Source organism: Phyllobates terribilis, unplaced genomic scaffold, assembly GCF_046119375.1.
Source record: "Phyllobates terribilis strain yellow unplaced genomic scaffold, ASM4611937v1 Scaffold_1__5_contigs__length_1240528914, whole genome shotgun sequence".
Lineage (NCBI taxonomy): Eukaryota > Metazoa > Chordata > Amphibia > Anura > Dendrobatidae > Phyllobates > Phyllobates terribilis.
The window spans coordinates 1,043,861,391-1,043,875,177 of record NW_027362761.1 but is presented as its reverse complement, the minus strand read 5'-3'; the positions used below and the strand labels follow the sequence as shown (position 1 = coordinate 1,043,875,177).

Sequence of the window (13,787 nt, the reverse complement as noted above, 5' to 3'; positions counted from 1 at the left end):
GGTAGTCTCTACCTCTTAGACCAATAGCTGCCCGGCACCAAATCATCTCACTTTTTGGGGGCATGGCAATAGGGAACGGGTCACACATTCTCACGCTACCTATCTCACCACCAGATAGTTCCACCTGTTGCCGCTTCATCAGTGCCCGGATCTCTTTTTGGAGCACACGCTGCTGGCCGGAACTGGCGTTCTTGGCAACCTGCTGTAAAATGAGAATCACCACTGCAAGACAATTTTCAATCACATTAGTTCCCAAGGTTATTCTAGGGTGACTCTCATGACGGTCTATGTCCACTATAATCAGTCCTTGTGCCGCCAGTTCGACTTTACCGATCTTAATGGTCACCTCTTTGAATCCCACCTGCGGCACGGGCTGACCATTGCTGGCGATGATACTCAGGTCGTCATCTGGGTAGCGGGTTATGTCCGAGTCATTCCAGTACTGTTTAAAGAGCACGTACGGGATGGTGGTCACCTGTGACCCAGTGTCTAGTAGGGCACTCATAGGAATGCCATCCAGTACCACAGGCAAGATTGGACGTCCCCCTACGTATTTATCACGCCAGTTTGATGGGCCTGATGGTCTTATGCCTGGGGGTTGGCCCTCTACCCCAGGTTGTGCCCGTTTAAATGACAGTACCTTGCTACATGTCCGGGTTGATTGCAGCGGCGGCAGATGGGTCGTCCGTCCTCGTTGTATCTGTCGCTGGGTCTTCCTCTGGCCGGTGGGGTCCTCCTCAGTCGGCGCCACGGGACGTCCTCCGGTCCGGATGCCAGCTGGATCTTTCCTGGAGAAGAGACCTGTAAAGACTGCACAGTTCTGGTTAGCGTGGCAACGCTCTTAGTCAGCTCTTGGACCTGATGGTGCAGGTCTGTAGCCGGGACACTGTTTTTAAAGCCTGCGCATCAGCTCCCACAGGCCCTGCAGACAAGGGCGCCGTCTCCTGGTGGTAAGTGATAGCAGGGCGCCTGTGGGTCATAGCGCCACCTGGTGCCGGTTCTCGGAGCACCCGGATGGCTCTGTCCTTGAACTGTGCAAAGTCCAGGTCAGGGTCCTGTAAGGCCATTGCCTGCAACTGGGTTCGGTGGGCATTGCACAGTAGACCCTCAATAAATTGTTCAGTCAACAGCTTATCTTCATTTCCCACGCTGTCAGGGTCTGCCTGCTTAATGGCTCTCAGGGCCTCTTGTAGGTTTAGAGCATAGTCTCTTATACTCTCATGTGCCCGTTGTTTGCACCCATAAAATCTTAGTTTTATTTCGGCTGAGGTGCGGGTGTCAAATGTGTCTTTCAGCCGGGTTAGTATGTCTCTGACAGTCCTCTTCCTCCCAGGTGGCCAGGACTTTACCTCCCTTTGGGCTGCCCCGATTAATTGGGCCACCAGGATGCTCACTTTTTGCTCTTCTGTGAGGGGGTCCACCTGGAAGAGGCTATCCAGTCTTTCTCTAAAGTCATTTAGAGTATGTGACTCCCCTGAGTACTGGGGTAGCCAGGTTGCCCCCGGGATATAGGGCATGGTGAATGGCATGACTGCTGCAGCGGTTGCGCTGGCGGTGGCTGTGGCAGTGGAGCTCCCTTCGGTATCCGGCATCCTCCTCCCCCCTAGTGGACCGTGGCCTACCTTGCGATGCTCTTCTTCCGTAGGCCGCGGCTCCGCAGTCTATCGTCGGGGTTGAGGACCTGGCGTCGCGCTCCGATGACGTCAGCGTCGCTCTTCCTCCCTTCCAGGACCTTGCGCAGCGTCAGAGCGTGGGGCGGAGCTTCGGATCTCGCGCGCTTTCGGCGTCCACGCCCCGCTTCTTCCCGTGCGGCGTCCCGAAGATGGCGTCCGAAGGCGGGAAGCAGCTGCGGATGGCGGGAAGAAGGCAGAAGACGGCGGGAAACGGTCCAAGATGACGTCTGATGGCGGGAAACGACTCCGGACGGCGGGAAACTTCACCACAGGTAAGTATAAAAGTCTCTTTTTCAGGCACGCAGTACCCGGTGGTTGCGGGCACGAGATCCTGCCGACTACGCCAAAATTGACGCGCCCCCTGGGCCTGTGCTGCTGCTGCTGTGCAGGGGGAATACCCGGAGCCGGATCGCTGGGGGTTGTAGTTCTCCGTGGCGGTGACCCGGTCCGTGCCCAGGGTGGTCAAACCAGTGGCAGTCTAAATGTTGTAATAAGTGTCCAACTACGCCACCCGTGGATTGCGGTCAGTGGGGACCGCCGCTGCGCTGCCGACCGCTGAGGCGGATGTTGGTTGCGCAGCCGAGTATGGGATAACTCCCCACGGGAGGAGTATTGCCTCAGGGCAGCTAATGTGAGAGATGATGGGAGTGATGGTGTGAGTGTCCCAGTACTAATGGTGCTGGTGCGGCAAGGAATCACAGAGACGTGTGGTGCAGTTCAGGCTCTTTACTGATGGTACAAGGCAGACCCTCCTGGGAGTACTGGCTAGTATAAGGGGCTTGGTCAGTCTGCGAGCAAGCAGGAGTTCCCCTGGCCAGGTGGAGTTGTAGGCCTCCCCGTTAATCTGCACTCTTCCTGGCTACCTTGCGGTCAGCGGTTACAAGTAGCCCACGTCCCTGAGTATACCGTGTGGTGCTCACCCGTATGGCTGGTGACTTGGGGCCTTCTGTTAGCCTCCGCTCCTGGATGGCGGCGCTGGTCCCTTCTTTGTGACTGAGCCTCCGGGCTTCTATGGCCAGAGGACCTGCCGGCTGGTTTCTGCTGCTGGGTGTATATCAGTCCCCACAGCCTCGGACTCCTGTGTCCGGCTTTAGTATCTTCGTCCAGGGCGAACTCTACTCAGCTCCAGCCCCTGGACTTCTGCTACTGCTCCTACAAAGCTCCTGTTCTTGCTTTCCCTGTGTCTGGAACTGTCTGCAGCTCCATTCTGACTGCTCTAATCCCGCCCCAGACCCAGTTTAAAAGGGCAGATTCCTCCCCTCCCAGGTCTGGGTGGGCCGTGTTGCATGTTTAGGGATCCTGACCAGAGAAACCTCCCACTTGCTCTCAGACATAATATCTCTATTACTGTGGCAACCAGACCCCTGGGGTGTCACACAGCTAATAATCGTCTTTTATAAGACCTGATCAGGCCGGCACAGGTCTGTGGAGTTATTTTGGCCCACTCCTCCATGCAGATCTTCTCCAAGTTATCTAGGTTCTTTGGGTGTCTCATGTGGACTTTATTCTTGAGCTCCTTCCACAAGTTTCAATTGGGTTAAGGTCAGGAGACTGACTAGGCCACTCCAACACCTTGACTTTTTCCCTCTTGAACCAGGCCTTGGTTTTCTTGGCTGTGTGCTTTGGGTCGTTGTCTTGTTGGAAGATGAAATTACGACCCATCTTAAGATCCTTGATGGAGGAGCGGAGGTTCTTGGCCAAAATCTCCAGGTAGGCCGTGCTATCCATCTTCCCATGGATGCGGACCAGATGGCCAGGCCCCTTGGCAGAGAAACAGCCCCACAGCATGATGCTGCCACCACCATGCTTGACTGTAGGGATGGTATTCTTGGGGTCGTATGCAGTGCCATCCAGTCTCCAAACGTCACGTATGTGGTTGGCACCAAAGATCTCGATCTTGGTCTCATCAGACCATAGAACTTTGAACCAGTCTGTCTCAGAGTCCTCCAAGTGATCATGAGCAAACTGTAGACGAGCCTTGACATGACGCTTTGAAAGTAAAGGTACCTTACGGGCTCGTCTGGAACGGAGAGCATTGCGGTGGAGTACGTTACTTATGGTATTGACTGAAACCAATGTCCCCACTGCCATGAGATCTTCCCGGAGCTCCTTCCTTGTTGTCCTTGGGTTAGCCTTGACTCTTCGGACAAGCCTGGCCTCGGCATGGGAGGACACTTTCAAAGGCTGTCCAGGCCGTGGAAGGCTAACAGTAGTTCCATAAGCCTTCCACTTACGGATGATGCTCCCAACAGTGGAGACAGGTAGGCCCAACTCCTTGGAAAGGGTTTTGTACCCCTTGCCAGCCTTGTGACCCTCCACGATCTTGTCTCTGATGGCCTTGGAATGCTCCTTTGTCTTTCCCATGTTGACCATGTCTGAGTGCTGTTCTCAAGTTTGGGGAGGGTCTTAAATAGTCAGAAAAGGCTGGCAAAAGAGATCTTTAATCCACACATGTGAAGCTCATTATTCTTGGTGCCTGAACTACTTCTTAATACTTTAGGGGGACCAAACAGAATTCTTGTGGTTTGAGGGGTTGAATAATAAATGACACTCTGAATTAACTTTTAACGTTTTAAAAAAAAAAAAAAAAAATTTGCTGCAGTGCATTTCCCACTTCCAGGCTGATCTACAGTACAAATGTCACAATGCCAAGTTAATTCCGCATGTGTGAACCAGCTAAATCTGCAGGGGGTTGAATACTACTTGTAGGCACTGTATATCATTCTGCTCAGCCCCCTCCTCTATACAGGTTGCAATTAAGAGTCATAGCTTTCAGACATATATTTTTTTAAATTTCTTTTGATGCCTCTGTTGAACCCTTTAAACATCTAACCTTGGAGGCACAACCTGTGCTATTAAATGAAACTTTTCTTACGGGGAATATTATTACAGTTGCCAAGTTTTTCTGCCCCAAGTGAAGCTATTGTATTTCTGCTGTTCATGTTGCAGCAGGAAGATGGATGAATAATATAGAAGGTTACAGTGATGATCTAAACTAATGTCCATGACTTCTTGCATTCCTCCATAGTAAGCTACAGGAAGAAACCTAGAGAGACTCTCATAAGTCAGGGTTTTCTCAGCTGGTTTCGGATCATGTATCGAGTCATGACAAGCCTCATAGAAATTGATTGTACATTGAGAGGCTAATCACAGACTCTCATGGCTTTAGGCAATTTCTATTGCAACCAGCTTAGAAAATGGTTAGGAAAAAGAGCATGAGACTAGGTTTACATGCAGTATTTTTTGCTGTGTTTTTTATATGTAAATAAGCTTCATTTTACAGAACCATAAAAAGAGTTCAGAAATCTCATATGCAGATTGCCACTTCAGAGAAAAAGAGGACTTTAACTCTATAGCGCCACCTATTGAAAGCAGCAATCCTACAAGTCACAATCGACCCATTAACAAGTCGTGCAATATGACTTAGGATAAAAGCCAAATCAGAATCTGTTTGCAGACACGGTGTTTTGGGCTGTTGGTCCTCGTCAGTGCAAAGTATGAGAACTGATTTGGCTAGATGAGAGGCTCTGGACTGAGGTTTAAGGGGTAACTTTTCTCCTTGGGGACATCTCATACACGCGTATTTTTTTTCCTGACTCAATTTGAAAACTGCAGTAAAATCTGCAGCATGTCAGTTCTACCAGTGGTTTTTCAGCGTTTTTTGCTGCGTTTTTGGTGAATAAAACTAACTTTATTAAACATGGTCTGTAGACAAATCGCACATGTAAGCCACACCACAAAATGCAAAACCTGAATTTTGAACACCAAGAGAGAGAGGGTTTTGGCTGCAATAGCACCTGTCAAGTTGGGATATATTGGTAGCAAATGAACAGTTATTTCTTGAAGTTGATGTGTTAGAAACAGTGAAAGTGTTAAATTGTAGTGACTACAATATAGCAGATCAGAGCAACTGCAAAACTTGTTGGTCTCTTGGGTTGTTCCCCATATGCAGTGTTTTGGATCTACCAAAAAAGTGGTCCAAAGAAGGACAGAGGATGGTTTGGTCCTGGGTTACAAAGTTTGATGTGCATGAGGAATGAAGGCTAGCCAACCTGCTCCAGGGCTACTGCAGAAACTGGCTATGAGGCTATGTGCCCACGATGCAGAAATGAAGCAGAAAATTTCTGCAGCATTTCTGCATCTCCCTGGCAGAAAAAACGCATGCAGATTGTGCATGCGTTTTTCCTGCAGAATACATGCAGATTCACATGCGTTTCCGCATGCAGATTGACCAGCGCTTTCCAGGCGATAGCATCACTTGGAAAGTGCTTGACAACTAGGTCACACTGTATAAATCCATGCAAACGGCATGGATTTATACAGTGTGAACCGTAAAAATTAAAACAAAGCTATACTTACCTCCGAGGCCCCGGCGTGTGCTGCAGCGCTCGTTCCTGTCTGGTTGCCGGCATATCGCGAGACAGAGCGGTGAAGGGCCTGCGGTCACATGACTGTGACGTCACCGCAGGTCCCCAAGCGATGCCGGCATTCAGAGAGAAGCCGCCGGACAGGTGAATATAACTTTATTTGTTATTTTATTCTTTTTTTACAGGTACAATGGTACCCAGGTCTGGATGAGAGCCTTCTCTCCTCCAGAACTGGGTACCATCCGCACATAGAGACGCATAGAAGCCGCTTGTAGAAATGTACAGTCGCGGTTTCTATGCGTTTCAATGCAAGTCAGTGGCGGGAGTTCCGCTGCGCTACCGCAAAATTAAATGACATGCTGTGGATTTTTGTACGCAGCATAAACGCTGCGGAAAAATCCGCAGCATGTGCATAGAACATGCGGAATCCCCTTGGGGACCATGGGGTGCGGATTACCTAGCGTTTCACAAGCGTTTTCCGCTGCGGAAATTCCGCAGCATAAACGCTTGAAAAACGCTACGTGGGCATGCAGCCTGACAACTGGACCATGGAGTGATGAAAGAAGATTGTGTGGTCTTGCGTGGATGGCTGGGAGTTTGTGCTTCTCTTACCAGGTGTAGAGATGCACTTTGGGAAGAAAGTTAGCAGAGGCCTTGGCAATGTTTTGCTGGTAAACCTTGGGAACTATCACTCATGTGGATGCCCTTCTTGACTAGTTCAGGAATGGTTGGAGGAACATAACAAAGACCTCATCATGGTGATTTGGTCTCCAAAATCCCCAGAACTCAGTCCAATCAAGCATCTACGGGATGTGCTGAATAAACAAGTCTGATCCATATTGGTCCTGCCTCACAACTTCTTGGACTTGGATCTGCAGCTTACGTCTTGTTGCCAGATACCACACTACATTTGTGTTTTGACATATTGTACAGGGTTTCATCATCTTTTGTTGGGACATAAGTATCATAATTTACTCTACAAAATGCACAGTCTCCTGATTGTGTATTGTAAAGTCATTAGTTACCAAGGCTTAGAAATACTATTAGGGTGTCCAAAGGGGAAGAAAGACCATCTACAGTATCCTGCATGCCGTGGCTTTAATAAAGCTAAGTGATAGCACCCAGAAAGTATACAGTTTATAGAGCTAGTCTAGCCTAGAAACACATGAAAAATACTAATGTTCTGAAAATCTCATGTGATTAGAGATAATTCCCCACCTCCATCAGCCAGTCTTGCTTTTTTAAAATTGCTTTCTTACTTGCTTTTTTTTAATTTACCAGTAAAAATGGCTTTATCATGTGAAAAAAGAACATTAAATTCTATAGTCAGACACAAGACAGATTAGAAGATTAAGTGTGCCTCCGTATCTGATTCAAATTAGTAACAAAAGATCTGGATGACATTCATTACGTGTAAAAGTTTTGCAGCCTCATCACATGTAGAGGTTTTGTATCTCAGTGTAATATCTTGTATCTTTTTTTTTTTTCTTAAGACGTCAGAAGCAAGTCAGAAGAAAAAGCAGCTAGAGCAAAGTGTTCAAAAATCTAAAGTTGGACGTCAGAATACGGTACTGATTTCTTTTCATATTTTGTAATTTAACTATAGTTCCCTAATCCATTAGTATTCCTTTATTCCAGCATTATTGACCTGACAGATGTCGGATCATTTAAACATTTTGGATTGTATGATAGCAATCGAAACGTTTTCTACTTAATAGTGTAAACATCAGTCATAAACTCAGTCCAGTGTGAAATGCAAATGTCCACTCACTGACACTTTAATTTAAAAATTACTTTCTCATAAATTCTCATAATTGGTGATCACCCTACTGGTCTTCTTTGCTTCCAGTGCAGAATCATCAGAATTTCTGGACTTTAGGGTATGTGCATACAGTATTTTCTTTTTGGAGTATTTTGGTGTAGGTCCACTCTGAAAAATGCATTTGATTTCTCAAAAACTTTTGAAAGACTTTTCCTATTTTTTATTATAGTAAAAAAAATGTTGTTCATATGTTCAGTCAGTGTTTTCCCTCCGCTTCAGGTTTTAGGCTGAGTTCACACGATGCGTTTTTAATGCGTTTCCGCGGCGTTTTTGCATCTGCGTAAACGCCGCGGAAACGCATAAAAAACGCATGGTAGAAGGGCAGCAATGTTCCCCAATTGAAATCCGCATGTGCTGTGCCCATGATGCGGATTTTTCCGCAGCGTAAATGCTGCGCTCAAAAATCCGCAGCATGTGAATTAATTTTGCGTAAATGCAGCGTTTTCGCCGCCATTGACTTGCATTACAACGCGCCAATTCCGCAAGACTGCATTTGTACTTGCGTTATTGGCGCGTTCTAATATGCGGATGGTACCCGAGTGTGGAGGAGAGGAGAGTCTCATCCACACCCAGGTACCATTAAAAAAAATCTGTAAAAAAAGAATAAAATAAAAAATAAATGTATACTTACCTTCTGTATGCCCGCGCACCGCTCCCGCTTGGTTCCCCGCACTTTGCAGTGAGTTGAAGGACCTGCGCTGACGTCAGAGTTATGTGACGGGTCACGTGACGCTGAGTCTTTCAATTCAATGTTGCCGGCAAGGGAGAACGGAGTGTAAAGCAGGACACCGGGGGCCATCAGAGGGTAAGTATACATTTATTTTTTATTTTTACCATTCTCTTGGGTCACACTATATATAAATCCATGCTGTTTGCATGGATTTATATAGTGTGACCTAGTTGTCAAGCACTTTCCAAGTGATGCTAAAGTCGCCTGGAAAGCGCTTGTCAATCCGCATGCGAAAACGCATGTGAATCCGCATGTACAATCCGCATGCGTTTTTTCTGCCAGGGAGATGCAGAAATGATGCAGAAATTTTCTGCTTCATTTCTGCATCGTGTGCACATACCCTTAAGAAACGCCTGGCGGGAGAAAAAGAGCATGTCACTGCTTTGAAACATCTCCTGCTGGAAAATACTCCAAGCTATGCACTATCCAATTAAAAGGCTTCAAAAAATCTTCAAAAAAAAAACTCGAGTGAAAAACTCCTTAAGAGGCTTCACATGGAAGGAGCATTTTCTGAAGCTGTTTTCAGTATTAAACTCATTATTTGACCACCTCCAAAAAAAAAAAACTTTGTACATCCAGCTTTAGATGCTGGATTAGAAGTTTATTAGGGCATGTTCACAGATAGCTTTATTGATGCATTCTGTGGCCAGAAAATGCCAGCAAAAATTATTATGCTAATTTTTTGTGTTTTTTTTCGATGCTAAACCATTTTAATCTCAATGGGGAAAACCTGCAGTAAAACAGCTGAAACAAATTGATACACTGTTTTAAAAAAAAAACGCATTGTGTGAATGAGATTTTAGAAATCGCATTCATTTTGCTGTTACCATAAAATGCTACCTTTTTATTCCACATGAATAAGCATAAAAAAAGCTACAAGTCTTTTCATATTTTTAGTACCAAAGAAGATCAGTTACTTCACCGTATACTTGGTTTATTCCTTTCTGTTGATGTATACTGATTACTGCATTTTTTTTCATGCCAAACCTGAATCAACAGTGAACAGGTCATAGTTTTTTATTACATAGATCATTTTACAACATTTTTAAGATTTTTACTCTAGTGTAATGTTGCTATCCCAATTCCTTTGGGAAGATTCCCCTTCTTTTGAATTAGAAAGGCGGAGCTGTGACGTTATTAGTGTTGAGCGAGTATGTTCTGTCCGAGTATGCTCGGGCCGAGCTCCGAGTATTTACCGCTGCTCGATGATATGGTTGAATCGCTCCCGTGTGCATGATTACATGTGAGGAATGTGTAAGAAATAGACATTCCTCATATGTATTAAAACTGTCAAACAGTCGCAAATCATGCACACGGGAGCGATTCAAACATATCACCGAGCAGCTGTAAATACTCGGAGCTCGGCGCCAGCATACTCGCCGAAAGGGTTAACAGAACATACTCGCTCAACACTAGATGTTATCTTTGCAATCTTGTGTGTGAGACTGATTTGATTTGCAGCTGATTTGGTAAGAGGAGGGGTCTCAAACTGACTGAGTATATGGGCCGCACATACAGGTGCTTCTCACTAAATTAGAATATCATCAAAAAGTTAATTTATTTCAGTTCTTCAATGCAAAAAGGGAAACTCGTATATAGAGTCATTCATTACAAATGAAATGATCTATTTCAAGTGTTTATTTCTGTTAATGTTGATGATTATGGCTTACAGCCAATGAAAACACAAAAGTCATTATCCCAGTAAATTAGAATACTTTATAATAACAGCTTGAAAAATGTTTTTAAAATCCAATATGTTGGCCTACTGAAATTTATGTTCAGTAAATGCACTCAATACTTGGTCGGGGTTCCTTTTGCATCAATTACTGCATCAATGTGGCGTGGCATGGAGGCGATCAGCCTGTGGCACTGCTGAGGTGTTATGGAGCCCAGGTTGCTTTGATAGCAGCCTTCAGCTTGTCTGCATTGTTGGATCTGGGGTCTCTCATTTTCCTCTTGACAATACCCCATAGATTCTCTTTGGGGTTAAGGTCAGGCGAGTTTGCTGGCCAATCAAGCACAGTGATACTGTTGTATTTTAAACCAGGTATTGGTGCTTTTGGCAGTGTGGACAGGCGCCAAGTCCTGCTGGGGAATGAAATTTCCATCTCCAAAAAGCTTGTCGGCAGAGGGAAGCATGAAGTGCTCTAAAATTTCCTGGTAGACGGCTTCGCTGACTTTGGTCTTGATAAAACACAGTGGACCTACACCAGCAGATGACATGGCTCCCCAAACCATCACTGATTGTGGAAACTTCACACTAGACCTCCAGCAGCTTGAATTGTGTGCCTCTCCACTCTTCCTCCAGACTCTGGCACCTTGATTTCCAAATGAAATGCAAAATTTACTTTCATCTGAAAACACCACCTTGGACCACTGAGCAACAGTCCTGGTCTTTTTCTCTTTGACCCAGGTAAAACGCTTCTGGCGTTGTCTATTGGTCATGAGTGGCTTGACACAAGGAATGTGACACTTGTAGCCCATGTCCTGGATATGTCTGTGTGTGGTGGCTCTTGAAGCAATGACTCCAGCAGCAGTCCACTCCTTCTGAATCTCCCCCAAATTTTTGAATGGCCTTTTCTTAACAATCCTTTCAATGCTGCAGTTATCCCGGTTGCTTGTGCACCTTTTTCTACCACACTTTTTCCTTCCACTCAATGTTCCATTAATATGCTTGGATACAGCACTCTGTGAACAGCCATCTTCTTTAGCAATGATCTTTTGTGGCTTACCCTCCTTTTGGAGTGTGTCAATGACTGCCTTCTGGACATCTGTCAAGTCAGCAGTCTTCCCCATGATTGTGGAGCCTACTGAAACAGACTAAGGAACCTTTTTAAACGCTTAGGAAGCTTTTGCAGGTGTTTTTTATTAATTATTCTAATTTACTGAGATAATGACTTTTGTGTTTTCATTGGCTGTAAGCCATAATCATCAATGTTAACAGAAATAGACACTTGAAATAGATCACTGTTTGTAATGACTCTATATAATATACGAGTTTCATTTTTTGTTTTGAAGAAGTGAAATAAATTAACTTTTTGATGATATTCTAATTTAGTGAGAAGCACTTGTATATTTGAATTTGGGGGGGCCGCATTCCTTGCAGGACAAAGTGACTTTATTTGTAGTGATACCATTTTCCATGACGTCCCTCCTGACAGCACACCAGGAGGTGGTCCTTCATGTCTGACTAGGGGCAGGAACACACGAGAGGTTAAAGGCCCCTCCCCACCCTCCATCGCCAGTGTTTTTCCTGTCCCTAGTCGGACAGGCACATGAGAGGGCGCAGCAGCGCTGGAAGCATAGGAGCAGCCCAGGGGACGGAGGGGTTGCCATACCTGTCTCCTCCCGCTGTCCAGACAGGCTGCTGGCTGAAACCCGTCCCGGTCCCTCAGCCAGCCCAGTGGAGCGGAGCTTCTGGAAGGTGCCGCTTCCCTCCTCTGAGAGCTCTGGGTGCGCTGCCTCTGCCGGCCGGCGCACTTCCGGTGACGCGGCTGCGGCGTGCGTTCCACCCAGAAACGCACTTCCGGTTAGGAGGTCAGCAGGAAGGAGAAGCCTCGGGAAGATGGCGGCGAAGACGGCAGACAGGTAAAATCTGTCCATGTGTGTCTGTCGGTTAGGCACTGCACCTATAGTGAGCTATGGAGGGTAGCCCCGCGCAGCACACTGATTCCACGGCCATCTCCCTGGGTCACGTAAGTGAGCCGTCTATAGGGCCCCTTTTTGTCGCCTGAAGCTATTGTGATGTATCCTGACAACCTGCCTGTGTCTGATACTGTCCATAGGATAAAGGGACCCCAAAGGGATCAGTTCCTAAGAAGAGGTCTAGACGATGCCCAACTTAATAATACCAGGCTTCTGGACACATATAACAAACAGCTGTGCAAGGACTGTATAGCAAAAGTTATGGCGGAGGAGCAGGCCACATTTAGAGCCGAAGTAAAGGCTATGATTAATGAGGAAGTGCAGTCTTCGGTGTCCACCCTTTTAGCAGCACAGGCCTCTACAGGCGAACCTACCTGCAAAAAACCCAGGCAGGATTGTATAGTCTCTTCGGAAGAAGAGGAGGGAGCCTACGGATCAGACCAGTCCCAGGAGCTGGATTTTGATTCACCTTGTGGTCAGCGGGAGGAGAATAAAAGATACCTCTTCTCCTCGGCTGACACAGAGGAGCTATTACAGGCGGTACTCAATACTATGAACATTGAACAGCCGCAGGTAGCTCAGTCCATCCAGGAGCAAATGTTTAGTGGGCTACAGGCAAGGAAAAGTAGATGTTTTCCAGTTAATAAGCACATCAGATCCATGATTCTGGAGGAATGGAAAAGCGCGGAAAAGCGCTTATCAATCCCGGGGGAGTTTAGGTCCCGTCTTCCCTTCGAAACGGAAGAGTCCAGAATATGGGAAGAGGTGCCAAAGATCGACGTACCAGTAGCCCGAGTTTCCAAGAAGACAACAATCCCTTTTGAGGATGCGAGTCTAAATGATCCGATGGACAAAAAAGTGGCCGGTCTACTTAAGAAAGCCTGGGAGGCTTCAGCTGCAATCATCAAGACCAATATTGCGGCCACGTCCGTGGCCAGATCAGCAGGCTTATGGTTGGAGGACCTGGAAGCCAAACTGAGACAGAGTGGTTCCAGGGAGGATATAGCCGAGGCTTTATACATGATCAGGATGGCAGTAAATTTCATGGCAGATGCGTCAGCAGAATCTGTCCGGTTCGCGGTAAGGAATGATGCGCTGTCGAATTCGGCCCGTAGGGCACTCTGGCTGAGGTCTTGGACAGGCGATATGCAGTCCAAAAACAAACTTTGTGCTATCCCATTTTCCGGCCTACAGGTTTTTGGACTTGTACTGGACAGCATTCTGCAGAAGGCGGCCGATAGTAAAGCGGGATTTCCGGAGGGACGACCTAGACGCCCCTTTTCCTTTCGAAGGAGCCGCCCCACCCAGTCCCAGAATTTATAGAGGAAAGGGGAAAGAGGGTAGATGGAGCTACCCGAAGGGTGGTAGAGGCCGCAGGGACTTGCTCGAGCCTAGTCAGAGACAGACGCGTCAATGACGCCGGACCTGTGGGGGGAAGGCTGCAGCATTTCCTAGGAAGTTGGCAGAGAATAACCCAAAATCAGTGGATTTTACAACTTATAGAACACGGGTACAAGATCGAGTTTTCTCAATTTCCCCCCCGACGATTT

The 13,787-nt window shown here is 46.8% G+C and overlaps 1 protein-coding gene across 3 annotated transcripts in view; it reads left to right on the top strand.

The window, feature by feature from the left end:
- Positions 1–13,787, top strand: part of MND1 (meiotic nuclear divisions 1) — a 153,784-nt gene that overhangs the window by 88,974 nt on the left and 51,023 nt on the right. For all 3 annotated transcript variants that reach the window (XM_073645251.1, XM_073645258.1, XM_073645248.1), the window contains one exon: positions 7,534–7,608. In XM_073645251.1, coding sequence (XP_073501352.1) covers positions 7,534–7,608 — 75 coding nt within the window. The remainder of the gene's footprint in view (positions 1–7,533; positions 7,609–13,787) is intronic.